Source organism: Fusarium oxysporum, chromosome 9, assembly GCF_000149955.1.
Source record: "Fusarium oxysporum f. sp. lycopersici 4287 chromosome 9, whole genome shotgun sequence".
NCBI classification, from domain to species: Eukaryota; Fungi; Ascomycota; class Sordariomycetes; order Hypocreales; family Nectriaceae; genus Fusarium; species Fusarium oxysporum.
In genome coordinates, this window is record NC_030994.1 from 2,968,602 (window position 1) to 2,995,410 (window position 26,809).

Here is a 26,809-nt window from a genome sequence, read left to right on the forward strand (position 1 = left end):
TACGACAAGTAACATATACGATGTTGTCAATAAAAAAAGGGGAACATTTAAACCATCTCATCTCATAGAAGTCATGTTCGGCCCTTGAAAGATAACTTCTGCCCGAGCCTTTGCTTGGCCATTACGGATTGTAGTGTATGATGCTCGCGTCTCGGTGGCACCGAAGGACCGAAGGTGGATAAAATCATTATGTCATTGGGTCTTCTTCTCCGCTTGCTAAACAACCAAACTCCGCTAGGTTTCGCTAATAAATAACTAACCTCGGGGCGAAAATCGCACCGATGTCCCGAACTCTTACAACGACATATTCATCGAAAGAAAAAGAATGCAACAAGACGCCCTGAACAGCGATCCAGGCGACGATGCACGCTCTGACACCCCTACAAAGACAGCCCATCCTCTATCGGTAAGACCCTGTTCTAGCCGGAGGCCGCTTGACTGACACCTCTACAGTGTGATCAATGTCGCCAGCGCAAGGTGCTATCCTACTAGGCCCATATGCTCATTCCTGTGGTGCCGATGCTGACCCCTCTGTGACAGGTGCGCTGCGATCGAGGTATCCCCTGTGGGCCATGCTCACGAAGACGAGAGCAGTGCGTGTATCCTACGTCAGCCAAACCTCGAGCCAAGAGACAGCGTGCACTTGTGTCTGATGGATAGTCTGTGCCTCCTTTTCTTCTTTTATGCATCAGATGCAGAAACTTACATCCCAAAGCGAGTCCAAAATCGACCATCTTTCAGTAAAGCTCGACAAGGTTCTTGCATCCATCGAGAATCTTGAATCTTCCTTTGGCCAAATAGATACTAGTGCCCCCAGCACGCGAACGAACCTTGCAGAAAATACGCCCCTGTCATTGGCAGGCTCAGCTCTGCTTCACAAGACACCCGTTGAGGATCATTCCGGCTCGGAGCTGCAGAGAGACGCTGTCTTGGCCACGCAAGCTGCGTTTGCCACCAAGTTTGCGCAGAAGGCTGTTGATAGTAGCCATCTGCTACAGGTCTCGCCAGATGTCAGGCCGTGCTTAGACGCGTTGAGGGATGAGCTCAAAGAAAGAGGGCCTGGTCATGGGGATCCGAAGCCGCCTGAGACCCGCGGAATCTCGGCCGGTGCGAGTCAGCACCACTTCACGCTGCCTCCCATTCAACTTGCTATGGCTGCGATCCATAAGCTCAAAGGCAGGTTTAGTTTACAAACCGGCATCTTTCGTTGCAAGCCAAGCTGACCACGGTCGTAGAGTCGTCTCGTCTTAGGTTCTGCTGGTGCATGGAGATAGATGTCGGCCAGTTTGTCGATTACTTCTTCACCGTGTACTCTGGGACTCCGTCGCTGGCTGACCTCATCATTGTCCATTGCGGTCTGCACAACCTCCTTGTACCATATGGAAATCAGCAAAAGGACAAGACGTCGCAAGACAATATCAAGTCTCAAGCCGCACTATGCCAACAGAATCTGGAGTCAATTCTAGCCAATCTGCCGTTTAGTATCCCTTCGACATATGAATTTGCCCTTGCTCTTCTCATGGCTGTATGGCTGCAGAACCAGAGGCACGCATTGCAGAAGCTGACCTTCACATAGACCACCTATTTCGTCCAGCGATGCAGCATGTCTCAAGCTTGGAGCTACCTCGCAGCTGCTGCACAGATCTGTCTCACTTTGGGGTATCATCTTGAGATACCTAGTAAACCAGAGAAGAAACAAGAGCGGCAGCGAAGAGTTCGGCTCTTTTGGCTGGTTTACATAATGGACAAACTTCTTGCCTTGCGTCTGAACCGACCACCACTCCTCCGAGATAGAGACATCACCGTATCATACGAAAGCTACGGTGAGACGGCTGTAGATTCCTCACTACCCATTGCTCCGAAGTGGATCAAGATGGGTATGCTGTACGGCAGGATATACGACGAGATATTCAGCCCTGGCGCGCTGTTACAACCGTCAACGCCACGGGAAACTAGAGCTCGGGAACTAGCTGTTGAACTTGATTGTCTATTTGACAGCAAGGATACAGTTGAAGTAGGCCAACGCAACATCATGATATATGACACATTCTAATACAGGATATCAGGAGTCCTTCATGGAAGAATTACCCGAGCATCCGGATGATCTGCTTCCCAGGCTTGTCAAGCGTGCAGATAGGATCTCTCATCTGGCCACCATCACAATGATATACAGAAGTATACAGCCCAGTTCTAATACTGGCTCCGCATTCTGCAATGAATGCCTGTCTTCAGCCAAGCAGTGTCTTGAGGAACACAAAGAAGCCTTTTCGCTACTACAAGATGCCGAACCTAGTACTGTTGAGCTCTACGTGCAATGGCAAGTCGTAAACGCATAATCCTTACCCCTTATATGTCTAACGGCTTGCTACATAGGGCTCTTTTGGCGGCACCATTTGTGCCATTCATAGTGCTTTTCTGCCACGCGATTGAGACACGGGATCCGAGCCATCTTGAGAATCTGTCAGCTGTTGTTCGGGCGTTGCAGATTCTTCCCCGTGAGACTCCGGATATCTATGGTAAGCAGCGCCGTGTGTTTGAGCTCATGTATAGCGTGGCGTGTAAATACGTGGGCGAATCGGGCTCTAGCCAGCATCATCATCAGCATGGACGACCATTCTTCGGGGTACTCCTTGCCGAGGCAGGGGTCCCCATGCTAGGGGAGACGCAGATGAATACTGAAATGCAGAACTTCGATATTCAAATGGAGTACGGGCCCGATGTGCAAATTGGGGGCATGGATTTGAGACAGGAAGGGATCTTTTGGGGTGACCTGGAAGGGTTGAATTCTAGTGAAGAATTCGGGTCTTGGTTTCAACCTTCAAATTTCGGAGACAGGCAGTGATTAAGTGCAGTGACATTTATCAAACGCCTTATCAAGGTGACAGATTGTTTTCTATCGATTCTGTTCAAGAACTATACTACTGAAACGATATCCACATTTAGGAAGATATGCTGGCAGCCGGATTCCGCCAAAAGTCTATTGCCGGCCTGGCGGGGCCACTAACACAGGCTCTTTTACACAGCCACTGGCTTCATCATGAACATGTCGTTTAGACGGAGAAGGACTTGCCACCCCAGGCCTTGGCGATGATCTCTTCCACAGACGTAAGAGGAACATCTGGAAAGCGCTTGTCAAGGCGGCGGTCATCGTCGGGCAAGATGCAAGCGCCGGTAATGATCATCCGGCACAGTCCCGCCAGCAAGGGCTTGAACTCATCCTCGGTGACCTCTTCGGGGTGCCATAGCAGTGTGGCGTCACCCTGTTCCAGCTTATCCACAGGGTCGTATAGAATCTCCATCTTGGAGCCTGCGCTTTCATGTTAGAAAGAACTGGATAAAAAGAGAGGATGCATACCTCGGATTCTTTTGGCAATCTCGATAAGTTCATTGACCGATATATCAGAGCCTGACAAGAATCCGCGCTGAGGCCACTTTTCATCCGTATCAATGAGGCGAACGATGAATCGGGCGAGATCTTCGCTGTACGTGACTGTGAATTTCTCATTGCCAGAGCCAGGAATCACGGCTATACCCTTTTCCATGTCGAGGAGCCATTGGAAAGTCTTGAGGTTGCTCTTGATATGAGGCATGCCCCAGTAATCAGAAAAGAATCCAATCGAGATGCGGATGTACTCGAGGCTCGTCTGCTTGAGCGCTCTAGCATTCGGAATCCAACCTCCGATGCCAGGGCCCGAACTTGGGTCACTATCATCTCATGTGAGTAAGCGAGTTGCAATTCGTTATTACGACTTACTCCTCGTCAATTGGGGTAACAAATTCGCTTGGAATAAGCCGTCGCGTGGTCTGAGACTTGTCTGCTGCAGCAATGAGGCTCAGCTGTGACTGGCCGCCCGAGTCGGTTTCGAGATTAATGGCAGATACCACTGTATCGATCTTGTGATCTTCTAGCAGAATGGTAAGGGCCTCGACGTTGGAATAGTCCACCACAAGAAATGTCGGAGACTCAGGAGTACTCTCAGCTGGAGCCTATGGATCAGAGTCAGTCTGGCCCGCGTTATGATGAAGTGTAAGCTGTATACCTTGCGGCCAAGGATGAAGAGTTTGTGGGCCCCGTGATGCTGTAGATGCTCAACGATGGTCTTTCCTACCCCCCCGGTACCTCCGGCAATAGCAACAATGGCCATGTTGATGAATCGTAAGAACGGATAGTTGACTTGGAGTAGTCTGTTATGTAAGGGGGACTTGTGTAGAGAAGGTCTATGGTTCTTATGAAATGAGCCTTCTAGTATTTATAACATGGCCCACGGTGGTCTTGAACTATTCATATTGCGGGTTTGCCTTTTTGGATGCGGAGTTTACGCTGCGGAGTTGGCGACGTCAGGTTCCTTAAATGCCTAGCCTTCAGCAGTTCGGATCTTCGGTCGTTCCGCGGTCCGTATCTGATGTCTCCGTGTAAAGTCGGTATGCGGATCCCGCGCGTTCCATATAAGCTCAGAAGTGATACTGGCTAGGTTTTTGCACGCTAAGTTTTATATGGTTACATAGTCTAGGACCGCCGTCACAGGTCTCAACTGCAAATAAACACAGTTTGTTGCACACAGAAAAGCCATGGTAAACAATACTCCAAAGCTTGCTACTGTTATGATGGCGCTTTATTAGATAATTACTATTATTATCTAGCTAGGGTTTCATCTAAGGGCATAGATATTATCTCACCATTAACTATTACCTCCGCTTTGTTTAAATGTATAATAATGGGGAATAGTTGAACCTTTTGATAACCTCTGTAGTTTGGATCCTTCGGTGTGGAGGTATTACTGCTATTAAAGCCACAATACTCCATTCCATATATAAAGTACTTGGTGCCTTCCTTCTGGTAAGGTAACTTGGGGATGCTGAGTTATGCTATGCACATCAAATAATTTCTTTTGTGCGAATCGAAACATAATAGTTAATAGTACCTATACTATTGTCACTTCCCATATCAACCGTGTCAAATTCAAATGAAAGCGTTAAAGACCCAACACCTACGACACTTCTCATGTTCACAATCCCGACATTCCTTCGTTTCAACCTTTGTAGGTCCCGCCTCACAATTACAGCATACCCAGCGAGTTTGCGACTCAGGAACGTTTTCAACATCCATCAAGCCAGCTAGTTTGATGCACTTCTCGCACCTTTCATGACTACGACAGCCCCGGCAGTGATTGAATCTCCCCCGTTGGGGTCCGCCATTGCAAGCACAGCAGAACCACATCGGGTAGTCCATATCCTCCGAGAGTGTCACGAGACTGCGACTTTTCGTTTGTGCATATTTGGGATCCTCCAAAAGATCAACGATTTCCTTCCGTCCTAGTCTCTTTGCCCAGAATAATGCGGTGCGGCCATCACTGTCAAGGAGGTTGATATCTGCGCCGCATTCGAGCAGCTGACGAGCTATTTCAATGTGCCCTCTGTAACATGCTACATGCAACGCACTGGATCCGAATCGACCACCCCGCGCATCAACATCCACACCTTGAGACGTCAAAAGACTTTTGACAAGGCCCGCAAGACCAAAAGAAGAAGCGTAGTAGAGAGGCTCGCTTGCCATGATAGCCTCTCTCGATGCATCGGGCATTAGGCACTGAACCCAGAAGCTAAAGTTGCCCCTACCAGCCTTCTTAGAACTCAGACAAAATGCCATAGCAGAGTCCTCCTGGCGTCCGTAGTTGTCAGATAGTCTGGCGTGAAGGGGCCAATATCGAGAAGCGTAGCGAAGAAGAGGGTACTCCTGATACTTCTTCTCAAGCTCTTCGTTGGTGCAGCAACCGTCTTGAAAGCTCTCAAGAAGTAGATACAATAAGCACTTATTGGCGATGTCGGCGTGTATTCCTGGGATATTGTAGCTGAACCAGGCAACGTCTCCTTCGTTCGTGTGGCTGGAGGTGATATACGCCCGAACCGATGAGTGGGCTAACCTAACCACGCTTGTTGCTGCGTCGTAATCCACAAGGCCTTGGCATATCTCCAGCAACACCATTGGCTCGGGCAGTCTGCACTCCTCATCGATACGTGCTTCATAATCGTCTAGAACTGCAGCTTCTGCCAGTTCTTGTATCGTAAGTGGTCGCAGCGCTACGGAGAGGAAGAATAGCGATTCTCTAGCGAGAAGTCTATCTGCTTCGGGGATGCTAAGCAGAATCTTTTCGTATACTTCGTAAATATCCTTTGGGAGATCATATAGGGCGTTGAAAACCATTTTGGCTGTTCTGAGAGTGCTGAGGGAGTCGAGTTGGCACTGGGCGTACCGAAACCTGAAAACGTCAGAAAAGAGGCACATACAAGGTTTATGGTATAGGTTTGCTCACGTTCCTTTCGCGTTACCAAGTACTTTCTCACGCAACTCTAGTTTTGTCTCATTGCTGAGTCGTCTGAGGAGACGCTCTCCGCTTATTCTCGTGGTGATGTAGAAGTCGATATCTCTATCAACGTCTTCTGTACCCATATCTACCTCGATCATCTCTGGTGGTTCTTCCAGTTGCAGATCTTCTGTCCAATGTGAACAGCTCGATATAGCTGTCACAAACAGTCGCACGTTGGAGTTCTCGGTAACAAGTTGTAGAAGCATCTCAAACACCTCGATGCAGCTGAAACTCTCGTTGATAGCATCAACTGAAATGTAGAATTTGTCAAAGTTCGACACGTATTGCGAGGTTAACTTGAGTATGGAATTCTCACCCAAGACCTCACCTGACTTGCGCAACTGGTCGATGCCTTCGAGGGCTTCGGGATGCTGTTCTGAGAGTTGATGAAGAATTGACCCCAGGATGTTGAGAGGCTGCTGAGACTCCCTGTCATCAAAGGAGCAGTAAAAGTAAGCTTGGCCGATTTTGGGGTCTTCTTGCTGATATGACTTGAGTTGTTCGACTGCAGCAGCACTGGTATCCATTTCAGCATCGGTGACAGGAAATCGGTGATTTGACTTACTGCAATGTTGTTTTTCCGGAACCAGCTACATGTATATGGGTTAGAAGGAGCGCAAGATTCAGCACATAAAAGGGCTGTCGGCTTACATTTGCCGCGAAGCCAGAGGATTCTTGGGGAGCCTGCACCACCGTCCCTCCAAGCTTTGAAGTCGCCGTCCAAGAACCACGACCCAGTAGATTCCATCCTCTTTTTGATTGCTTTAGCGTGTAGCTGTCTGGGGCTGAACGATTGTATCCATTCCCTGATCTTTTCTCTCTTTTCTTCTGTTCAAAACGTGAGCGGTAGCGAGCTGTAGCATGGTGGATGCAGACCTTCATCTTTAAGCTTCCCCTTCTCTTGACCTTCTCTAGCAATATTTAAAATTTCATGCGACTCAATCAGCAAGACTTCCATTTGCGTCCTAGTGCAATCAGAGACACTCATTCTTAGGTATGAGGAATTAAAAGACTTACGAGTTCTCAGCCATCATCATCACAATAAACCAAGTCTTCACACGTTCGAGATCCTGAATATCCGCTTTCACATCATCTTTCACCCACGGCCACAAGAATGCATTAACCCTACGAGATGAAGTCTGCTTCTTATTCAAATTCTCAACAAGACGACCTACAAGCTCCGAAGTCGAAGATAAAGTCTTGCGAAACTCTTTCGAGCGTATTAAATCGGCTATATGTGGTTCTGCTGAAGCGATGTCTAGTTTCTCCAGCTGCTCCAAGACACCTTTGAGACCGAGAAGCTCTGTGTAGAGCTTGCGCATGTCACTTTGAGCATCGTGGACTGCTTTGCCGTAGTTGTACGCTCGTTGAATTAAATCTGAAATTTGACCCACTAGGCCAATGATAGATATGGGATCAACCATGGTTTCGGGGCCGGGATAAAAGGCTTGGCATGATTTCGTGATAGATGCATTGGTGAAAGGTCGAGCGGGGTTGATGAGCTGACAGGCGGTCAGATGAAGCAGAATGTCAAGCCACAATATCGATATCTTGAACTCTATGGTTTAGTCTCCGAAAGAAATCGGACAAACTAATCCAAGGTCCTTATTAGGAGAAGGTATTGTTATATAAGCTTATAAAGTCTAGCAAGGAGTAAAACGCCATTGAGCATATTAATTCAAACTGAAGCTTTCTAATGCTAACCTGTAGTAATGGTAGGTAGTTAACCTTTCTCTTCTAAAGCCAAAAATAGTAATATTACAAGTTGGCTAGAAAGCAAGAGTAAAAAGGTAAATAAGGATAAAATCTTTTATTAACGATCTTGTGTTTTTTTGTTTCGCTACCAAGCACTTGAAATGCATTTGCACTGGTGAGGCTGCAAAATCTCATGTTATAAACCAGATCATGCGTTTCAACCAATCGGTGTCATTAGACAACCCTGCGCGAAATCAGTCTTAAATGTGCAGCCTATGTCAGATCCCGCCTCCATAAGCTAGCCTTGAGTTAAAAGACTTCAGGCTGTAAGTCATCAGAAAGAGAGAACTAGTTAGCATTCTCGACGTGTTCTTCTACTGCATCTCTTCTCAAATACCCAAGTCAGGAAATCATGCACAGTTATCTTGGTCGTTGTTTCATGCTTTACAGAGCAACAGAGCGGTGCCGCGAAAGACTCTGCTGTGATTGGCTTAAACTGAATGCAACAAAAGAACAGTGGCCGCGGCTAATTGAGAGGTATGGCTAGGAGCAGAGCGGCTACTCACACAAGTACCAAAATTCTGAGCCAACAGGAATCTACACACTAACGCTTGGCCTCCAGTAATGAAGCCAATGTAAAGTCCCGGTGTCAGCCTTCTTCCCGCCCACCTGAAACGTTGCACTGTGACCAATGCTTTGCAGGAACTGATTGGGAGTAAAGGCTGTTGGTGTGGTAGAAGTGCAACTGTAGATTACACATCCCATCTTCAAAAGGTTGAAATTTGGTCTCAGCCCCAAAATGCCAGGGCCGGGTTGTACGGCACAAGGATGTTGACAGCGGCACGATTGCACAGGACCAGGACAGACCATTATTTAAGGGGACGAACCTTCCCCCTTTGATTCTTTGCACAATGCAACCCCAAAAACTCCACCTATTCCAAACATCAATAACGATGGAAGCCATCAGCTGGGACGACGGATACCCGAACTATAAAGGCTGGGTTCGCTGCGGCTGCCACTACGTCCAACCTGACGTAAGTTCCCATTTACCACCAGCAATCAAGCAATCTAACATTATCCCTAAAATAACAGTGGGAACAAGAAAGAGGAGTAAGTATATCCAGCTGTGCGCACGACATACTAACCGCGTCACAGTGTGTCCACAAAGACTGCGACGGAGGTTTTTATGGTAGTGATGGAGGGTTCTGGATCGACTGGGAGTATGAAGATACAACCAAGAGACGATGGTATTGCAGCAGAAAATGCGCCAAGTGGACGGCGAAGAAGATGGTGAGTGCTTCTTGACTACTTCTGTGGATCTTGCTGATTTAGTAGTGTGTATGCACAGATCGGAGCTGTCTATGCAGCCGCTAAGCGCTCGATGGGTTCGGTGTATTTCCTTATCAGTAGTTCACGTGTCATTTGGGTTTCATTTATATTACTACATCAATAAATTGACTACTCATCGTTAAATCAAGAACATTAGAGCAAGGTCGTGTTCTCAACGAAAAGAGGAGTTCTTAATAACAGAGTGAGCATAAGGTCCAAGTCGAACAAAATGACGTATTATTGTAAATAGCAATCTTGCGTGTGACTCAACCCCAGCTAGAAGATCTGACAGATGGTAAGCGATTGCACTATTTTGGGGGGCTGCGTTAGCCGCCAGCCTGATTTCTATTTTCATCTCCATTTCAGGTGAGAGGCCAGCGAAACGACTCCACGTTTCTATTGGCAGAGCTGAATCTCAGCTCTCTAAGCCGCAATCAAAATACCTCAAAATATAGAGGGTGTTATTGGTCGCCTGTACTTCTTGCGATTCCAATAGTATCTAGCAACTCGTCTCCAATAATCACATCATGGACCTTGCTGGTGACTAAACACTATTTCCGTGAGTGACTGAAAGTCGAGGATACACTGCCGCCCTCGTCTTCCCCATCTGAGTTGGTGGAATAGCATGCCGAAGAGCGAAAGAGAAAACAAGTGGGGTCTATACCGGTGCCGAGATTTGTTCCGTCCATAACCGTGATGCAGGCAGACTGTGCAGTAGCAGTGGCAATCATCTATGCGTTTGGCCGGGCATCGAACTTCTCGTAATTACGACTTGTATTAGTATAGTTTCAGAGTCTCGTATTGTTCAGTGGTTGCACTGCAGCCAGGCATCCCTTCGCCGTAAGCTTTGTATGTGCAAGTCTAGAAGCCAGAGCTTGAGGCAAGGGAATATTCCTACTAACCATCTAGTCAGGATATAAGTTGAAGTTTCTGGCTCTCAAACCTAGTTTTACTTTGGAGTTGCAGTAGGCTCCTCACAAAGTTGTACGCCAGGCGAGAGGCCTTGAACGACGCGGATATACCCCGAGTTGCTACGAGGGAGAAGTCCTATGATAGTGTCAAGCCTTATCGCCTGGAAAATGTGTTAAGTTTGCTGGGGCATTTATACAGTCTCACTTGGGGCATGATGGAAGTCTTTCAAGGGCCGTCCGTATGAGGTATGAGGTAAAGATGAGATGGCCACAAACCAGTGATCAAAGCCATCAGCGGGGAACTGCTACCACCGCCCGGGTACTTACAATATCTCGCCGCTGCTGAGATTTCGATAGTTTTCTCTGTTCATAAGTCTCATCTCTGAACTTCTTATATAATTCGACTAGTAGTGGCAAATGAGCCGTCCGGCTCTGATCGCAAGGCCTGAAATAAAGCCTAAGTTGTGAGCCAGATGTGTTATTTGTAGTTGAGACTTGTGACTGAGAGCTTATATCAGCACAGAGAACTTAGCTGAAACAAAACCCGACATTTCCAGGCCGTTACATATTTTCAAAAAAAAAAAAAGTGTAAGTATTTTCCTCCCAGCAACATTATATCTCAAGTCTGTTCACTTGCAGAATGTTCAACACTGAATAGTTTATAGCAAACAAAAGCAACATATATAGTAAAATGCGACGCATGGGTTGGGAAAGCTATATCATTTTTACTGCGTCGAACTTCTTTCATCCTCCTAATGCAGTAAACGCAGATTATGCACAAAGAAATTCGATGCTCGTAAATCGCAAAACCAGATGAAGCTATTGGCAGACCGTTTGATTTTTCCCCTGCATTTCCTGTCAATGGTCCCTGGGCTAATCGTGTTAGCGTGCAGCTGAGATCAATAGTTCACTAATGATAACGCGCTAGCCCCAAGCCCCAACACCATAAAGACATTGCAGGCCCCATTTGCGTGTTGTACCTGATTTTTCTCCCTCAGCGTCTCAATTCCAACTTTAGTCTTTCGCTAACTATGTATACTCGTGCCTTTTTATCTCTGGCCGTCGGTCTCATTGGCGTGGCTGCCAGTCCTTGCAAGCCGTTGACATCAGGTATGATGGTGTAAGGGATCTGGCAAAGAGCATGCGCTAATTGGGAATTATACAGCCTCGATCGTTACTTCGGCAACTTTGACGTCAAGCGTGGCTGAACCCACTGTATCTACCTCTGTTGAATCCGCTGCCACTGAGACGTCAACTTCGGCCGAGTCTTTGGTAACTGATACTCTGACTTCAACCACTGCTTTGACCACCACATCCACCGACTCAACAACGCTCTTTACAACAGAAACTTCAGCTGCTACAACTGATTTCTCCTCCACCGAGACCTCAGCCGATACCACCACCGCCGACGCGACAACTACAACATCCGACGCCCCGGCCGTAATCACCACATTCTCCATCATCGCCGGCTCCGGCCCCGCAGCCAACAACCAGCTCAGATCAGACAACAACTTCGGCACCCCCTTATACTTTGGCTCAAGAGTAACCCTCCCCGCGCAGCACTACAACATCGACGCCGCCACCGGACAGATCAAAGCCGGCACCAAGGCCATCTGCGCATGGTTCACACACAGCGACATGACCAAAGCCTACATCACCGCATGTACCAGCGACAATGAGAATCTTACCAACGGCGTAGTTTATCTGACCTGCCAGGTTCTTGCTGAGGGGTCTGCTCTCCAGTGTAGCGTTCCGGTGCTGAGCTGCGTGCAGCAAGGTGGTGGTGTTCAGACTTGCGCTGCAACGACGGATACTCTGAGTCATTTTAGTATGGAGGGTGATGATGGATTGGTTTATATTGTTGGTGATGGCTTTACGGGTATTAATCAGACACCCGTTGATCTGATCGTTGACCAGGCTGCGGTTGCTGCTCCTACAGCTTGAGCTGCAAATAGAACACGAAGAAAATGCATAGAGCTATTGTTTCTCCTGTCCTGGTGTGCTCCAAATTCCTTGTACATACTTTCAATCATTAGCAGATGGCGACATATTGATCGAATAAACCTGGGGAGAGTGTTGCTGAGCCTGAAGCGACCCATTCCCAAGCAATTATAATTCTTCTTTCGAGCTTCCTGGCTATATTACCGGACTACGACGGACTATAATGACCCATGGCTACGGATCTATTCTCTCTTCCTCTTCATGAACCTTGGCGCACTGTCAAAATCTACCACCGTCCAAATTCAAATCCGCATTGCGAAGAACTCGCCTCATTATGGCGTTTCTCAAGTGATGGATCTAGGGGCAAACTTGATCAACGATGTCTCGACAGGCTACCCAGAAAACATCGATGCAGCCTCTATAAACCCCCAGCTACCTGAGTGTCGCGTCATAGTTCTTTGTATCTTCAAAATTCACCAAAGTTGTGATGCGCTTGTTGTTATTCCTTGAAGAGCCCTAGATGTTCCATTTTTGGTTCCATCCGACGTTTGAAATGGTTTCGCGGCGAAAACAGGAGAGTGTAGGGTAACTAATTGCCGCGCGCGTCGGGCGATCCCGCTTGGACTTCAGCTGCTGACTCACGCAGCTTATTAATAGCAACAGTCACGCAACCAACAATTGAGTTTAAATCCCCCGCATCTGGCCCCAAGAACAAAGAGACGCTACCTCACTGTAACATCAAAAGAACCTTAGCAATTCTTACCTTTATATCAGTCTAATAAACTTTGACCTCGCCCTCACAATTGCCCAGCAAAGAACCATGGGCGACGCCTCAGTCTTCAAATATCCCTCTCCTTTGACTGGGTATGAGAATGCCCCACCATTGCCAGACGAGAAAGCAGCAGACGGGAAGAGCTATGTGAATCCCCCGTCAGAAAAGCTCAGCGAAGCATACGAGAAGTTTATAGATCCATTGGATCGAAGTGATCGGGGTGGCTTGTAAGTCAGATCAATCCTCGGAGTACCACGTGACAAGCTGACAGGTATCAGTGACATTCATATCTACTACCTACAAACAAACGAAACGCAGGTCAAGTACGCCAAGGAGCTTTGGGAGCGAATCCGAAGAGAGTGTAAGTCGTACCACCCTGAATAACATCTATCAAGCCCACCAGCTAACATGATCAACTTCAGTCCCCGAACTACGAATCTACAAGCTCTGGGAGAGGCCAATTGGACCTCATCCTATCGCCATGTTTGAAGTCAACGTATTCTCGCCCGCTCAATTCGGCGCTTTCGTCGCGTGGCTTGCTATTTGGAGAGGACCCCTATCCGCTCTGGTTCACCCTAATGTTATTCCTGAAAAGGGTGTGAATCGCTGGGCGTCGATGAAGAGGGATCATTTGGAGAGGGCGATCTGGATGGGTGAAAGACTTCCACTGGATGCTAGTCTTTTCAATAGAGAGGATTAGATGCAAGAAATATTCATCAAGTTAGTCAACAGTCTACAGATAGTTAAAATTACAGCAGTTTATGAACGGAATCAATTATGTGAATTATTGTGTCATTTGAGCTCGATCTTGCGACAGGCGCTCTACCACCCTGTGCACCGAACCTAACCCAAGCTCTAAGCTAGAGAGTCTTATTTGTGCTCGCCCTCACCATTGCAGAAGGGAACGGGGTAAGTTTCGCTGCTGCACAGACGAATAATACCCTTAACCCACTCAAGATTTCCATAAGTCTGACTCTCATACGAATCCGAGGTAAACTCCGTCTTCTCAATCTCATCACCGCATCCATCAAGAACATTGCCCTGAACACGTCGGACATAAGGCTGGCTGACAATAAGACCATGGTGATTCTCAGGAACTTGGAAAGACAGAGACTGCTGCTGGCTCGAAGTCCAGGTCTCGGTGTAGTCAATGCTCAGCGAAGTGGTAAGAATGTCTTCGATGAGAGGGATGCTGAAGCTGGCGCCTACTTTGAGAGAGTTGGCGATGGTGAAGCCGGAAGTGACGCTGACGGTGGCCTTGGAACCGTCGAGACTGCTGATGACGGGAGACATGGGGGCATCCCAGTTGAGGAACTCCTTCTCGGAGAGGACTTGGACTTCGGTGCTCTCGCATCCACGACGCTCAATGTTTCGCTTTGAGGGAGTCTTGGTGTTGACAGCGGGGGCAGTCTCGAGACGTTCGAGGTCAGCGGCTTTCATGACTTGAGAAGTGCCATCGGTCTTGAGAACGATGACATCGTCGGCGGAAAGAATCTTGGGAGTGGCTGCGGCTTGGGTAACCGAGACAAGGCTGACGAGGGCGAGAAGCGTGGAGGGGATCATGGTGGGGAAGCTGAGTAGTGTTGTGATTAAATGCGAGTATTAAGCAAGACAGCTAAAGCAAAATGATGCGATCAAATTAGATGAATGAGTGACTTGGTAAAGACCGTAAAGATTGACTAGATGCACAAACGAATGAACGACGAAAGCTCGATGCTGATAAAAGCTAGTCTTGTCAAGCTGGGGCGCATTGATCTTTTAACCCATCCATCTCCAGATATCTCGGACCCAGTTCATCTCGACTACCCTCCATGACTCAAAAAGGCAATGCGTAAATTCACATATGACACAAGGACCCCATTATCAATGCACTCGAATTATGTAACTCTGGCCCAGTAAGGCAGTGCACACGAGGGATACAGACGGGTGATCCACACGGAAAATCGTATCCCGAGGTTTCAAATCCTCGGCTGCGTCATGAACTTCTCCTATTTTCGCACCGACAGCGATAATTAGAGTTTATGACATGTTTCATCCCTATATTCTATCTCCATCTTCGGAACTGCCGATGCTGGGGTATTCCTCAAGATAGAATGCTTTGGATTGGACGAGAAGCAGGTTTCTGGAATATAGGCCCGCGGGAATATCGTTATGGTTCGTCGGATGTTGGCGCTGATCTTTCGGAGGGTCCTTGGTATTGTTTCAGGTTGGCATAATATTCGTGTATATGCTGGTACTGGTTATTTGTGACGTTGTATTGATGGAGAAAGCTCGGACAAACCCGTTCAGCTGAGAAGATGGACGCATGATCTCTGAGATAAGGTGTTATAAGTGCCTGCACGTCCGTTGATAGTCAATGGCTTATCATCCATCACCAACAGTCTTTACCAGTTTTGGACCTTCGACACTCTTTTGTCCTCCAGTCACTCATTATCTACATCGAATTATCTGCGATTGCGAGCTAATAATACTTCTTTCTATCTCCTCAAATAATACCAGAATCCATCATGTTTGCCAAGATTTTCAGCGCTTTCCTGCTCATTACTGCCGTGTAAGTCTATCAATCCGGCTGTCAAAATACGATGTCTAACAAGACTAAAGGACGGCGAAGCTTCACGACAACTGTGCTTGCCACAACGGCGATAGCTACAACTGGCGCTTGACTGCCGCTGCATGCACAGAGTATAATGATGAAGGCTACGAGGTATGCATTTGTAACCAACAGTCAAGTAATCTCCTATCAGCTAACTGACCCTTTAGTGGGGCGGTGCTACCTATAATGAGACGTCTGGTCGCGTAAGTCAAACTGCCTTTTATAAATGAGATGCACACTAACCTGAGAGTAGTGTGTCCAAGCCACCACTGAAGACAAGATCGCCGGTGATCAGTGGGAGGATGCTTGCAGGAAGATCGCTGAGGAGGGCTACGACTGCGCCGATGGAGAAGGGAAGTGCTACGCCAACCCCAAGAAGATCCGTGGCAGATGTTAAAGGCTTTGTATAATACCTGGCGGGGAGTGACTTCTGCCGAAGCGTTTGAAGACTCTTTCTTTTTCCATGACCCAAGTCTTTGTTTGTAACCTGGCCATATTGACTCTATCACAAAGCGTCTTAATACTGAGCAACTGGGAAGAAGGTCTAAATAAAGGTAAAGACCCTCTAGAATTAGACTTGATGAAGGATGGTGGGCATAGTATCGTCCGCATGCAAGAGAGGTCTTATTTCATGACGGCCCCTTATCAGGCTAGAGGTCGCCACATTATTAGTGAATCATGGCCTGTTGAGGATCGTGCGATCAGATTAATAGAAGAAGCATACAGAAACCGACGGAATGCAACGACGGAAGGCCATGGTGAAGGAAACCACTATAAAGCTTCCCGGAACTCGTGAAACATCTGGTAGTATTGTAATGAAGCAGAGAGTAGCGCGGGCTTGAGGGACATAATGGCAATACACTCTACCGCCTATACGTAGCGGCGCGACGGAGGAAGTTGGATTTCTTCGATTCATGTAAGCATTTCGGATATTGAAATGCCTCGGCTTATGCTGCAGATAGACAATTTAAATCAAGCAGTTCCCTTCTCCGAAAATATTTATAAAACTATTCATATAGTGTTAGTCGTCCATCTCAATTATCTCATGTAGCAGGCGCGGCATTGTTCGCGTAGATTTACTGACCAGTCGCCACCAAGGCCATCAGAGCATATAAAAGCTTCCTGAGCACCCTCATGGCAAGTAAGGCCCTTGTTGCGGAGATCCTCGACCCGCTTCGTCTGTGCTATTCGGTCGCCATTATTATCAGGATCTCGGTTGAGGTCAGGGCGCTGAGGCGCAGCCACGGTAAGAGTGGCGAACGCAATGAGGCAAAACATGTTGACGAGCATCTTGACTTTGAAAATTGGATACTGCAGGGGTGAAGGGAAGATGGAGATCGAGAATTGGATGATTATGTTAGTGAGTCGTTGATGGACCAGCCAAATGGAAAACAGAAGTCAAAAAGGATAAGCATTCACATGAAATGTAGTCATGGCGCTTAATTTATCTTCAGAGCCTATTCACAAGCTAAAGGACAAGTTGCATCGGAGTTTCACTGATTGGTCGTTGCTCAACCTCTGAACAGGGGGTTTTGGTCTGAAACACCTCGCGATAAACCATACTCTTGATACACAGAAGGGAAACAAGCTTATTACAAACTTAGAAGCTTAGTGAAGACGTGTTTCATCATCTATTAAACCATCTTACGAGGACGGAGAGCCATTCAAGTTGGCACGGCATGCATGTAAACAGAATTTCCTAATTTGGAATATTGACTGTTAGCCTAACGATGGTACAATGAACAGTCAATGATTTTGCCTCAGTTGAGATAGAATTTGACTAGGCATGGAGTACTCAACGAGTAGTATAACCGCCGTTAGCGAAGATGGTCTGGCCCGTAATCCATCCCCCCTCTGTGACAAGGAATCTAACAAGGGGAGCAATATCCTTAACATCCGTCAGTCGACCCTCCAGCGCTTGACTTTTGTGAAAGGCCACAGCATCATCGGCCTCCTGAGGATAGAAGAAAGCTACAGGACGCGTTATTGTTAGTACACAATTAAAAGAGTATTAGGGACAACTTACGTGTATCCATCGGTCCAGGCGCGACAGCATTAACGCTGATTCGACGTCCCATGAGCTCTTTGGCAGCGCCACGGGTAAAATGCTCAACAGGAGCTTTAGATCCGGCATATGAGGTGTAGAACCCAGCGAAGGCAGCGAGAAGGGCGGTGACGATAGTGATGATTTTCCCGCCGTCTTCGACATGCTTTGCGCCAGCTTGGAGAATCAGGAAAGCCGATTTAGAGTTGACGCTGTAGTCTTGGTTAGTAAGAATAAACTTGGAGCTTCAAGCGGCAAGACTCACTCAAACATGTTGTCGTACTCTGCCTCCGAAATGTCAGCAATGGACTTCTTGAGAACCTTTCCAATCGTGTTGATGACAATGTCGACCTTGCCAAAGTCCTTGAGCACCGATTCAAACAGGTTGTCAACTGCTGCTTTGGTGGTAAGATCGCCTTGGTAGAACTCATATTTCACCTTGGGAGATGACTGGCTGATTGTCTTTGCTAAAACGTCGGCATTGTTCTTTGTAGATGGTGAGTTGTAGTGGAGGGCTAGGTTGCCGCCAATGCTGGCTAGGGATAGGGCAATTTCGGCACCCAGGTTCTTGGCTCCGCCGGTGATGAGGACGACTTTTCCTTCGAGAGACATTTTAGAAACGATGAAATCAGTTGTAGGCTGTAATTTGTATGGGGGAGAATTCCTTCTGTATTGTCCGTTACAAGTCAGGGGATGCATCTATATATAGACAACCAGGCTCAAGTAGAGATCTCGATGAAGGGAAGACGACAACAGCACTTGTTGAACATATGCATTGGCGGAATTGGTCATAGTAACTAAGCCAAATGCCCAGGAGGGGAAAAAGCACTGAACTTGATATCTGCGAATTTGAGGGTTGGGAAGTTGGACTAATCACTAGTTAACGTGATGCATTTACGAAATTAGGTATAGCGTTTCTATCGAATCCCATTGCAGATCGGAAGGCACAATACAAGTTTCTATAAAAGTGACATCCAGCTGAATTCTAAATATCAAGGATACTTTCAGTTGCAAGTGGGCCAGAGGTAGATTGAGGTACCTCTAGATAGCGCAGGCTATGAATCTTGACTTTTCAACCTCTCTGACACTAGAACATATGGCGTATTGATCAACAGCTGTCATGCCACTTGGCAGCTGAGTTCTAAACCTTAAGAGCAACTAGTGAGCCGTGATGCATTTCCCTATTTAGGTCTAGGGCCTGCCTGACGTCAGCTTTCACTACTCCCTACCGTACATCATTGAGATTACAGAACCTCTACCGCGCCTCGTCATTTGAGCACAACACACATGTCTCGCTGTCCACTAATCCAGTGCACCCCTCAACTGCACTCAGACCTTAAATTCGTCATCGCCGATCAGCCTGATTTGCTGAAAGCGGATTCAAGTGTCCGGTCACATATTTCCAAGCGGGGTTGGAAAGCTTACACGAAACCCGGCCGTCCAAAAGGACGTCGGGGACGGGATAAGGAACAGAAAATTGTCTTTGAATGTGTCAGCCAAGATGTCGACCAGTTATGTTGGCAACTACCTCCCGTCGAAAGGCAGCTCGGCGGCGGCCGGGTCGATCCCTTCAGAACCTATCCTGGTCCTTGGAACCCGCAGGTCCCTGGCCTCGTGGATCACTGTTAGTGTCCGTATACGTCGTACAACATTCCAGTCCAACTAACAGGCTGTCGATGTCACAGATCTCGTACACATGGCAGTGGATATCCCAGAGTTAGACCAGCCCGGAAATAAAGGTCTTTTGCGCACGAGCTGGTTCCCGCTGGTCCTATCTCAAGAGGCACCCTTCCAAACAATTCTTTTACTTTCTGCCGCCAACATGTCATCAGTCTCTGGTACCTCCATTTCACCAAGCCATATCCTGCAACTCAGGCTCCAGGCAATTTCGGCGATCAATGCACTGATGGTTACAAATGATGACATGAGCGACGCGCTTATTGGGGCTGTTGCAAAGATGGCTAGCTTTGAGGCGATGCATGGAGGTGTCGAGGCGTATCGAATACACATGCAGGGGCTCTACGATATGGTTGAACAAAGACACGGACTGAATGTACTTGGTTTGAATGGGCTCTTGCGTCGAATCATTATCTGGATTGATATCAATTCGTCCTTCCTGCTGCAGATTCCGCGTTGGTTTCCTGGTGAATATTTTACAAACAGAGGAGGCTCGGTAGAACCTAACCTAGAAAGGTTTATTGCACCATAGAATCTCAAAGGCTGATACCTTCCTAACCGTGGGTATTAACTGCTGGCTCCTTGTATCTATATTTATCTATATGGTAGAGTTAGTTCTTTGCCCTCACTAAGAATGATGCCAGGCTATGCAGAGTCTGTTTCATATCAGCCCATCAGCCCTACGGTTAATGTGATGATGGCCAATTTGATTATGTTAAGAGCTTTAATTCCGGTTCATTTCATTCTCTGTGCTCAAAGAACTATAACCCATGAACCCTATCTTCACTCTCCCCGGCAGACTGGATGCATAGTATGTACGAGGGCATCCTTATGCTCCACTATCCAGCCCCTGACTGTGGTAGGCTTCCTTCCCAAAGTCGGTTCAACAAAATTATTCAAAGCCTATTGTTCCTCATTAGCCTGTTCGAACTTGAAGAAATCCCAGAGTCGCTCCGCCTTCTTCCCCATTCTAGGGCCCCAGAACTCCATGAAGCCCCATAGCTTCCGTCAAAGGCAATCTTTCACCCAATTCATCACCAAGGATTCCTGCCACTTCTTCGTACGTCAACCAGTTATGGCCGTTATTCATGGTGTGAAATGCCCCTATGTGCTTGGCATTGTCTGAGAGAGATAGGTGCCCTGCAACTTCTGCAATGTCTTGCGGGTCGAGAAACGGCACCCGATGCTCTGTACAGATGAACGTCTTATTCAACAGGACCGGCTGGATCTGTAACCACAGATTATCGATAATAGAAGCTCCGCAGTTGATGTATGTGACTGGAAGTCCGCTTCCATCGAGGATCCGCTCTGCCATCGGGTGCTCAATGGGCAGGCTCCCCGCCCAAGATTTGCAGGCACGTGGTGGGGGTTGAACTCAGAGAATATACCGAGCAAGCGGATGACCTGAACTGCACTGCCATCTTGTTTCAGCACAGTTGTAAGATTCGTTATGGCAACGTTTTCCGACATGCCGCTGGACGATATGACGAAAACACCTTCGACGCCCTTTACAGCCGCCGCAAATGAAGATAGATCCTCGTAATCAGCCGCGAGAACCCGGCCTCGGGAAACTTGTTCTGCAGTATTTTCTACTTTTCGGTGCTTCTGGCGACAAGCGAAGGTTGGGATATCCGGGGCTTCGCGTGTGAGATATTCGGCGAGGGGTCGGCCAATGTGACCAGCAGCACCGAAGATCAAGGTGCTTTTCGGGGTTGGTTTCTTGGTAAGCTCCATATTGACAACCCGGCAATCGCTCGACTTGTACGTTGGATTTGGGGGTGAGAGTTGCGGAGTAGGATAACAGATCAGTATTGATGTAATGATGTGCTTAAAGATTGAGGAAGAATAATAGAATAGTCAAAATAATACTAAATTTGGGTTCTCTGACGGTGCTGCCTGAGCTGTATACCCATCTAATTCCATTTTTTTCGGAAGCACTGGAGTTTATTTGTTTAATGCTACTGTAACGAGCTTACAAACTCTATTTTGTAGGTCGCAGTCTTTTTCATGGCAGAAGACAGAGCTCTATGCTTCCCAGTGCCTGTAGTTATCATTCGCTATTTGCGCTGATACAAGGGAAATCCCCGTCACTACAAAATTTGGTTTAACCCAACTCAATCCATGCCTTTATATCTTCTGCCGGTGTCAGGAGAATCGGACTTTATTTAACCCCGCCGGGCCGCTGAATGGATGCTTTCCAGTGGTAATCTCATGCGCAAACCACCATAATCGAGCTAGCACGTCCCAGAACGACTTAAACACACAAAGTCACGGCCAAGTTTTATTTGAAGTTGAGTTTTGTGGCGGAAATAGGCTTTTCCACCAAGTACTGATTAGGCACGGCAAATCTCGGAAAAGTCATGATGAGCGCATGTTTGGTTCAAGATCCGCTTTACAGTCTGTAGCAAACCCGCATTTGCCAGGAGAGCAACTTTGATACATTTTACTCACCGGATACCAAAAGACGTCAGCCGTGTGCAGGCCCTACTATATTGACTAATTCCAAGTCCCTACGTCTAAAGATCTTACTCAACGGACGGACCGTCGAAGACATGGAAAAGAGCGACATGATGTGGTTTGTTCGAGAGATTATCACTCATCTGAGCGGCGTAACTACCATTGGGCGCGAAACAGCTATCTTGTCCAGCACACACTTTGGAGTTGGTTACTTGGGGAATGGGTTTCTCACAGGTAATTGGTGACACCGTCCAGACTGAGATAGAGGTAAACTGTCGGCCCATCTCACCTTGGTTTGGAGAGTAGAATTTAGAGATAGAATAAAATATATAATCTAGCTACTTGTTACGAGACAACACTACAAGAGGTCCACTGGCCCATTTTGTTTTGTCCTCGTATAAGCTATGGTAAAGGTTTCTTTTTCCTCGTGTACCATGACCTACATATGTAGTAGAGCTGCAATGATCCATCTACAAACTGAGTCTGGACAATAATTTAGAGCGTTGGGATAGGAACAACGGCGTCAGCAACGCCGTTGTACTTCTTGTCTCCAAAATTGCCACCGTTTCCAATCAAAAGCCTTCTGGTTCCCTTAATAGTAATCTCTCTGACACTGCGGGAATATGCGGACCAATGGTTAATATCGACCTTCTTCCACTTTCCTTCGGCAGGGTTGTCACCTTGAATGAGAATGTTTTCGGAGGAAGTGGTGCTAACAATGATGATGCCAGAGCCATCACTGGTGTAAGGGTTACGGACCCAAGTCACATATGGTCCGCTAGAGAATAGGCTACCGTCGGTGGCTTTGAGTCTGGTTCCGGGAATGGGTCCAAAAGTGAGAGGGCTATCGGAGACTTTGTAGTAGACTCTGCAGGCATCAACACCACAGCGTTCCCAAGTCATGATCCACTTGTTAGTGCTCTCGATATGAGCGACAGTGGTCATGCCGGGGCGAGCGTCATAGTTGCTCTCGGCCTCATCCTCGACAATGTCTGACCACGTTTTGAGATCGGTGGTAGTGGTATGGACGAGCTTCTGGGCATGCTTGGGGTCCCGTTGGTCAGAGTAATAACAGACCAGCTGATCCTTGTACATTAAGAAGAAAGGCTCCCACAGTGCTTTATCGCCATTCTTGATGGTATTAGGTCCATCGCCATACGCAATGTGAGAGACAAACTCCCAGGTTTTTGCACCATCTTTACTTGCGTAAACTTCAATGTATACACCACCTTCGAGGCTTTCAGGGGTCGAAACACCAGCTGCCAGAATGGTACCCCTGGCATAACCACCAAAGTCAGTTGGAAGAGTATACAGGAATGGCTGGAATCGCATGCCCCAGCCGTTCTGGGTGTCTTTGACAGCACTGAAATTGGACCAAGTTGCACCACCATCCACAGACTTGTAGATAGGGTCTATTTGATGAGTTAGCATCCGTGGCACACGAAAGAGTTTATAGAAGACTGACGGTTGACGGGGTATGCCTTGGACTCAGCTGGGTAGTTTTCCCACGTCATGAGCAGCGACTCATCGGGCAACTGGAGTGATCGGGCATAGAGTGTGCCCCAGAGTTGAGCATCTGCTGCAGGCTTGAAGAATTCGTTTCTGGTAAAGTTGGAGAAAGGGGCTGGAGCGCGTTTCTCGAGTACGGCTCCGTAGGCTGTGGTAACATATACCAAACCGAGAATAATGGACTTGATCATCATTGTAAAGGCAGATTGCAGATGTGATGAGTGTCCTTGATGACCGATTTGAAGAGGGTTTATCAACCAGAGGACAACTGAGGCTTTATATATCTTCACACTCTTGCAGGATCAGGGGTAGCAAAAGAGGCAAAGATAGCTTCTTAATACCATATACGATGGAGACATGTAACTTGTAAGAAACCAGACTTAGCAAGAGGGTAGCTAATTCAAAAAAAGACTTTCGTATAAATGCGGAACCACATAGTAGTGTTGGCTGACTGCTATGCAACACTTAAATCACGCTACTCCTTGACCAAACGGATGATATCGTGGATCTTCCCAGAACTAGTTAAATGGCGTGGTATAGACTGGTTAAGCTAAATAGCCTAAACGCGGGGTTTGGTGCTTGGCTGGATCGCCATGCGGGGAATTGTCTGGGGTAATTACTCTGTAGTGTCTGTGTCATTCAGCTGACCAAAATTGTAACATGACATGACTCCTTCGGGTTATGCCCCGACATTCCGCGGATTGGGTCAACACCGACTCGGTATGCGGATGGCACATGTTCACCATGCCTTTCACCCGAGACTCCGCGATATTGTGCTAAGCGCATTCTAACTATGGCTCTGGCCGCCTTTACATAGAGTCACTCTCATTACGACAGGTCTTCATATTTATTTTTTGACAGGTGTACAGCCCCCTTCAGTCTGCATCTGTCGCATCTCGTCTACCCTTGACCTTTCATCTCAGTGCCAGCCAACATGAAGAGCGTTACACCACCGACATTGTTACATCATCATCATCCTGTTGGTCGTGAAAACCACCAGCCTCTGACCTTTGCTAAGGCTGTAAAGGAAGTCAGCTTCGGTCACGACCCTTCAGCTGTCGCTTCTCGCCTACTGACAGAACTCTCTTTGACGGAGCGCTTACATCTTCTGGATGGAGATGTACCATTCTGGGAGGGCCTACGAGGAATACTCTGTGATCGATATAATCGCAAGCCATTCGTCATGGGTGCAATTCCTCGCCTCAACATACCAGGAGTCAAGTTCACGGATGGACCCAGGGGCGTCGTCATGGGCTCGTCAACTGCATTTCCAATCTCCATGGCACGCGGCGCCACCTGGGACATTGAACTTGAACGCCGTGTTGGTAACGCCATTGGACTGGAAGCCAAGGCACAGGGCGCCAATTACTTCGCTGGCGTGTGCATCAATCTTCCACGTCACCCAGCGTGGGGCCGCATCCAAGAAACATATGGAGAAGACCCATTTCTGTTGGGCGAGTTTGGAGTTGCACTTACTCAGGGCGTTCAAAATCATGTTATGGCATGTGTTAAACACTTTGCCCTGAATTCCATGGAGAATGCACGATTTAGAGTTGATGTGGAGATCGAAGAGGACGTTCTTCATGAAGTCTACCTTGCCCACTTCAGAAGGGTTGTTGAAGCTGGCGTGGCTTCAGTGATGTCTTCTTATAACTCGGTCAACGGAGAATGGGCAGGGCAAAGCAAAGCTCTCTTGACAAATATCCTTCGAGAACAGTGGAAATTCACCGGGTTTGTTATGTCGGATTTTATTTTTGGCTTACGAGACGCCGCGCTTTCGGTCAAAAATGGTCTCGATATCGAAGCGCCTTTCGCGCAGCAACGAGCAATGCATCTGGAGAATGCCCTCCGTAGCGGCGAACTATCCTGGATTGATGTCAACAAATCGGCGACGAGGATCCTGAGAACACAGCTCAAGTTTGCCTCTCGATTTCTCTCAGAGACACCTGATGCGTCCGTCGTCTTTTGTAAAGAACATCGGCAACTCGCCAGAGAGGTCGCTGAACGGTCAATCGTCCTCCTCAAGAATAACACAATAAACAGTACGCCTCTCCTTCCGCTCAACGAAGCAGATGTAACTCGTTTGGCCCTTATTGGTCGCCTGGCAAACAAACCCAATACCGGGGATAAGGGCTCTTCGCAGGTGTTTTCACCGACGGTGGTCACCCCTTACCAGGGACTCAAGGACGGGATTTCCAATGCAGAGATCATTCTTGACGATGGCGACAGTCCTGAGTCTGCTGCAATATCAGCCGAGAAAGCAGATGTTGCAGTTGTTGTCGTGGGCTACGACGCCAGCGATGAGGGCGAGTTTGTGGTGCCTTCTCTCCAGAACGATCCTCGCTTATCGGAGCTGTTCCCTCCCGCTAAGAACTCCGACCAAAAGGAGATGCTGTCGATTGTGCAGGGTAACCCATCTCAAGACAAACAAAGTTCAACTTCGGCACTCGAAGTTGGTGCTGGCGGTGACCGACTGTCCCTGAGATTGAGACCTCAAGATGTTGAAATCATCAATGCAGTGGCGTCTGTGAACTCTAAGACAATTGTTGTGCTTATTTGCGCCGGCGCTGTCATAATGGAAGAATGGAAAGACAAAGTCCCCGCCATAATGATCAGCTGGTACGCGGGGGCAGAAGGCGGCCATGCACTCGCAGACGTTTTACTGGGAAGGGTCAATGTTGGGGGCAGATTACCATTCTCTATCCCACAAGATGAGAGCCACCTCCCCGATCTTGACATTGAAGCATCGGCTATCAAATACGATCGTTGGTACGGTCAAAGTCTACTCGACAAGCTTGGAGTTGATGCCGCGTTTCCACTCGGTTATGGATTGTCGTACACCGAATTCAGGTTTAGTAACCTCGAATTTGAGCCTAGAATGGAGTCTACAGGTTGTAATAGTGTCAAGGTGGCGGTCGATGTGAAAAATACGGGGCAAAGATCTGGGCATCACGTCGCCCAGGTTTATGGATATCCCAACATGGCTGAGTATCCACATCGAGTCCTTCTTGGCTTTGGGAGCGTTTATTTACGAGCTGGAGAATTGAGGCGGATATTTGTTGATGCATCGTTGCGGCCGATTGAACGATGGGTTGATAGCCAGTTTTGCTTGTTGGTTGATCACTTCCAGATTGAGGTTGCAGCATACGCTGGGGATAAACACGGAGTTCGCAAAATGTGTCAACTTTAGTCAAGCCATAGCCTGTCTGAGATATCGAAGCAGATGGAACATGGATCTATTCAGTAAACAAGTTACTTAATTGCCAGAAATTTCAATTATTGTATAGTTTGGAATAACCATGTCATACTCTGTAACACCGAGAGCATTCCCTCAGCTTCATTGCTCCAGTACTCCACCATCTTTAGTGTTCCCAAGACTGTATTCTTCCAACCCGAAGGTAAGAGGCTTGAACCAGGGTACATGCGGGCAAACCCGAGCAAGATGCACGCGCTTCTTGCCGAGGTTCGTAACATGAGCCAAGTCCCGTGGTGACGATGATAGTAACCTGGTTCGTT

At 47.6% G+C, this 26,809-nt stretch overlaps 15 protein-coding genes across 15 annotated transcripts in view; 7 read left to right on the forward strand and 8 right to left on the reverse strand.

The window, feature by feature from the left end:
- The first annotated feature begins 243 nt into the window (after positions 1 to 243).
- FOXG_12953 (uncharacterized protein) lies at positions 244 to 2,851 on the forward strand. The gene is made up of 8 exons (XM_018392898.1): positions 244 to 406; positions 454 to 477; positions 541 to 659; positions 716 to 1,176; positions 1,236 to 1,525; positions 1,577 to 2,014; positions 2,067 to 2,317; positions 2,374 to 2,851. Exons 1-8 carry the CDS (start codon positions 326 to 328, stop codon positions 2,840 to 2,842), a joined length of 2,133 nt encoding a protein of 710 aa, XP_018251501.1. The 5' UTR covers positions 244 to 325; the 3' UTR covers positions 2,843 to 2,851.
- FOXG_12954 (uncharacterized protein) lies at positions 2,839 to 4,306 on the reverse strand. Its single transcript, XM_018392899.1, has 4 exons — positions 4,041 to 4,306; positions 3,755 to 3,987; positions 3,356 to 3,705; positions 2,839 to 3,307 (listed from the first exon to the last, which is right to left on the reverse strand). Exons 1-4 carry the CDS (start codon positions 4,143 to 4,145, stop codon positions 3,051 to 3,053), a joined length of 945 nt encoding a protein of 314 aa, XP_018251502.1. The 5' UTR covers positions 4,146 to 4,306; the 3' UTR covers positions 2,839 to 3,050.
- Positions 4,307 to 4,889: 583 nt separating this feature from the next.
- On the reverse strand, positions 4,890 to 7,818 carry FOXG_12955 (uncharacterized protein). The gene is made up of 6 exons (XM_018392900.1): positions 7,383 to 7,818; positions 7,242 to 7,330; positions 7,017 to 7,193; positions 6,931 to 6,955; positions 6,312 to 6,881; positions 4,890 to 6,257 (listed from the first exon to the last, which is right to left on the reverse strand). Exons 1-6 carry the CDS (start codon positions 7,787 to 7,789, stop codon positions 4,961 to 4,963), a joined length of 2,565 nt encoding a protein of 854 aa, XP_018251503.1. The 5' UTR covers positions 7,790 to 7,818; the 3' UTR covers positions 4,890 to 4,960.
- A 1,117-nt stretch (positions 7,819 to 8,935) lies between these two features.
- Positions 8,936 to 9,620, forward strand: FOXG_20821 (uncharacterized protein). Its single transcript, XM_018401128.1, has 4 exons — positions 8,936 to 9,094; positions 9,153 to 9,170; positions 9,216 to 9,350; positions 9,396 to 9,620. Exons 1-4 carry the CDS (start codon positions 8,972 to 8,974, stop codon positions 9,432 to 9,434), a joined length of 315 nt encoding a protein of 104 aa, XP_018251504.1. The 5' UTR covers positions 8,936 to 8,971; the 3' UTR covers positions 9,435 to 9,620.
- A 1,692-nt stretch (positions 9,621 to 11,312) lies between these two features.
- FOXG_12956 (uncharacterized protein) lies at positions 11,313 to 12,369 on the forward strand. The gene is made up of 2 exons (XM_018392901.1): positions 11,313 to 11,410; positions 11,466 to 12,369. The coding sequence occupies exons 1-2, from the start codon at positions 11,332 to 11,334 to the stop codon at positions 12,242 to 12,244; spliced, it is 858 nt and encodes a 285-aa protein (XP_018251505.1). The 5' UTR covers positions 11,313 to 11,331; the 3' UTR covers positions 12,245 to 12,369.
- Positions 12,370 to 12,939: 570 nt separating this feature from the next.
- Positions 12,940 to 14,728, forward strand: FOXG_12957 (DOPA 4,5-dioxygenase). Its single transcript, XM_018392902.1, has 3 exons — positions 12,940 to 13,240; positions 13,292 to 13,374; positions 13,436 to 14,728. The coding sequence occupies exons 1-3, from the start codon at positions 13,062 to 13,064 to the stop codon at positions 13,711 to 13,713; spliced, it is 540 nt and encodes a 179-aa protein (XP_018251506.1). The 5' UTR covers positions 12,940 to 13,061; the 3' UTR covers positions 13,714 to 14,728.
- On the reverse strand, positions 13,778 to 14,730 carry FOXG_12958 (uncharacterized protein). The gene has a single exon (XM_018392903.1). The coding sequence runs from the start codon at positions 14,574 to 14,576 to the stop codon at positions 13,884 to 13,886; it is 693 nt and encodes a 230-aa protein (XP_018251507.1). The 5' UTR covers positions 14,577 to 14,730; the 3' UTR covers positions 13,778 to 13,883.
- A 652-nt stretch (positions 14,731 to 15,382) lies between these two features.
- FOXG_12959 (uncharacterized protein) lies at positions 15,383 to 16,527 on the forward strand. Its single transcript, XM_018392904.1, has 5 exons — positions 15,383 to 15,564; positions 15,615 to 15,717; positions 15,774 to 15,809; positions 15,860 to 16,227; positions 16,433 to 16,527. The coding sequence occupies exons 1-4, from the start codon at positions 15,521 to 15,523 to the stop codon at positions 16,001 to 16,003; spliced, it is 327 nt and encodes a 108-aa protein (XP_018251508.1). The 5' UTR covers positions 15,383 to 15,520; the 3' UTR covers positions 16,004 to 16,227; positions 16,433 to 16,527.
- A 46-nt stretch (positions 16,528 to 16,573) lies between these two features.
- FOXG_20822 (uncharacterized protein) lies at positions 16,574 to 16,896 on the reverse strand (the record flags this gene model as incomplete). Its single annotated transcript, XM_018401129.1, has 2 exons — positions 16,574 to 16,613; positions 16,691 to 16,896. The coding sequence occupies 2 exons, from the start codon at positions 16,894 to 16,896 to the stop codon at positions 16,574 to 16,576; spliced, it is 246 nt and encodes an 81-aa protein (XP_018251509.1).
- Positions 16,897 to 17,401: 505 nt separating this feature from the next.
- Positions 17,402 to 18,262, reverse strand: FOXG_12960 (alcohol dehydrogenase; the record flags this gene model as incomplete). The annotated part of the gene is made up of 3 exons (XM_018392905.1): positions 17,402 to 17,577; positions 17,633 to 17,862; positions 17,916 to 18,262. 3 exons carry the CDS (start codon positions 18,260 to 18,262, stop codon positions 17,402 to 17,404), a joined length of 753 nt encoding a protein of 250 aa, XP_018251510.1.
- A 624-nt stretch (positions 18,263 to 18,886) lies between these two features.
- Positions 18,887 to 19,977, forward strand: FOXG_12961 (uncharacterized protein). Its single transcript, XM_018392906.1, has 2 exons — positions 18,887 to 19,274; positions 19,336 to 19,977. Exons 1-2 carry the CDS (start codon positions 18,938 to 18,940, stop codon positions 19,857 to 19,859), a joined length of 861 nt encoding a protein of 286 aa, XP_018251511.1. The 5' UTR covers positions 18,887 to 18,937; the 3' UTR covers positions 19,860 to 19,977.
- A 320-nt stretch (positions 19,978 to 20,297) lies between these two features.
- Positions 20,298 to 21,061, reverse strand: FOXG_12962 (uncharacterized protein; the record flags this gene model as incomplete). The annotated part of the gene is made up of 2 exons (XM_018392907.1): positions 20,298 to 20,635; positions 20,716 to 21,061. The coding sequence occupies 2 exons, from the start codon at positions 21,059 to 21,061 to the stop codon at positions 20,298 to 20,300; spliced, it is 684 nt and encodes a 227-aa protein (XP_018251512.1).
- A 1,218-nt stretch (positions 21,062 to 22,279) lies between these two features.
- Positions 22,280 to 23,487, reverse strand: FOXG_12963 (uncharacterized protein; the record flags this gene model as incomplete). The annotated part of the gene is made up of 2 exons (XM_018392908.1): positions 22,280 to 23,196; positions 23,250 to 23,487. The coding sequence occupies 2 exons, from the start codon at positions 23,485 to 23,487 to the stop codon at positions 22,280 to 22,282; spliced, it is 1,155 nt and encodes a 384-aa protein (XP_018251513.1).
- Positions 23,488 to 24,227: 740 nt separating this feature from the next.
- Positions 24,228 to 26,483, forward strand: FOXG_12964 (uncharacterized protein; the record flags this gene model as incomplete). The annotated part of the gene is made up of 1 exon (XM_018392909.1): positions 24,228 to 26,483. One exon carries the CDS (start codon positions 24,228 to 24,230, stop codon positions 26,481 to 26,483), a length of 2,256 nt encoding a protein of 751 aa, XP_018251514.1.
- A 147-nt stretch (positions 26,484 to 26,630) lies between these two features.
- The window catches only part of FOXG_20823 (uncharacterized protein), a gene marked incomplete at both ends in the record, with an annotated part of 1,833 nt that continues 1,654 nt past the window's right edge, over positions 26,631 to 26,809 (reverse strand). Inside the window, one exon of the mRNA XM_018401130.1 lies at positions 26,631 to 26,799. Coding sequence (XP_018251515.1) covers positions 26,631 to 26,799 — 169 coding nt within the window. The remainder of the gene's footprint in view (positions 26,800 to 26,809) is intronic.

Excerpts from the sequence above, each read along its gene's own strand:
- FOXG_12955 (XM_018392900.1), bottom strand. The coding sequence starts at position 7,789 with ATGGTTGATCCCATATCTATCATTGGCCTAGTGGGTCAAATTTCAGAT. Across the intron at positions 7,331-7,382 it reads ATGATGATGGCTGAGAACTC|GACGCAAATGGAAGTCTTGC; the intron begins GTAAGTCTTTTA and ends TGATTGCACTAG. Across the intron at positions 7,194-7,241 it reads GGGGAAGCTTAAAGATGAAG|AAGAAAAGAGAGAAAAGATC; the intron begins GTCTGCATCCAC and ends CGTTTTGAACAG.
- FOXG_12953 (XM_018392898.1), top strand. The coding sequence starts at position 326 with ATGCAACAAGACGCCCTGAACAGCGATCCAGGCGACGATGCACGCTCT. Across the intron at positions 407-453 it reads AGACAGCCCATCCTCTATCG|TGTGATCAATGTCGCCAGCG; the intron begins GTAAGACCCTGT and ends ACACCTCTACAG. Across the intron at positions 1,526-1,576 it reads CCCTTGCTCTTCTCATGGCT|ACCACCTATTTCGTCCAGCG; the intron begins GTATGGCTGCAG and ends ACCTTCACATAG.
- FOXG_12961 (XM_018392906.1), top strand. The coding sequence starts at position 18,938 with ATGTCTCGCTGTCCACTAATCCAGTGCACCCCTCAACTGCACTCAGAC. Across the intron at positions 19,275-19,335 it reads CCCTGGCCTCGTGGATCACT|ATCTCGTACACATGGCAGTG; the intron begins GTTAGTGTCCGT and ends TCGATGTCACAG.
- FOXG_20821 (XM_018401128.1), top strand. The coding sequence starts at position 8,972 with ATGCAACCCCAAAAACTCCACCTATTCCAAACATCAATAACGATGGAA. Across the intron at positions 9,351-9,395 it reads AGTGGACGGCGAAGAAGATG|TGTGTATGCACAGATCGGAG; the intron begins GTGAGTGCTTCT and ends CTGATTTAGTAG.
- FOXG_12958 (XM_018392903.1), bottom strand. The coding sequence starts at position 14,576 with ATGATCCCCTCCACGCTTCTCGCCCTCGTCAGCCTTGTCTCGGTTACC.
- FOXG_12957 (XM_018392902.1), top strand. The coding sequence starts at position 13,062 with ATGGGCGACGCCTCAGTCTTCAAATATCCCTCTCCTTTGACTGGGTAT. Across the intron at positions 13,241-13,291 it reads CGAAGTGATCGGGGTGGCTT|TGACATTCATATCTACTACC; the intron begins GTAAGTCAGATC and ends GACAGGTATCAG. Across the intron at positions 13,375-13,435 it reads GGAGCGAATCCGAAGAGAGT|TCCCCGAACTACGAATCTAC; the intron begins GTAAGTCGTACC and ends GATCAACTTCAG.
- FOXG_12956 (XM_018392901.1), top strand. The coding sequence starts at position 11,332 with ATGTATACTCGTGCCTTTTTATCTCTGGCCGTCGGTCTCATTGGCGTG. Across the intron at positions 11,411-11,465 it reads TTGCAAGCCGTTGACATCAG|CCTCGATCGTTACTTCGGCA; the intron begins GTATGATGGTGT and ends GGAATTATACAG.
- FOXG_12959 (XM_018392904.1), top strand. The coding sequence starts at position 15,521 with ATGTTTGCCAAGATTTTCAGCGCTTTCCTGCTCATTACTGCCGT. Across the intron at positions 15,718-15,773 it reads ATAATGATGAAGGCTACGAG|TGGGGCGGTGCTACCTATAA; the intron begins GTATGCATTTGT and ends CTGACCCTTTAG. Across the intron at positions 15,810-15,859 it reads ATAATGAGACGTCTGGTCGC|TGTGTCCAAGCCACCACTGA; the intron begins GTAAGTCAAACT and ends ACCTGAGAGTAG.
- FOXG_12954 (XM_018392899.1), bottom strand. The coding sequence starts at position 4,145 with ATGGCCATTGTTGCTATTGCCGGAGGTACCGGGGGGGTAGGAAAGACC. Across the intron at positions 3,706-3,754 it reads GTTACCCCAATTGACGAGGA|TGACCCAAGTTCGGGCCCTG; the intron begins GTAAGTCGTAAT and ends ATGAGATGATAG. Across the intron at positions 3,308-3,355 it reads GATTGCCAAAAGAATCCGAG|GCTCCAAGATGGAGATTCTA; the intron begins GTATGCATCCTC and ends ATGAAAGCGCAG.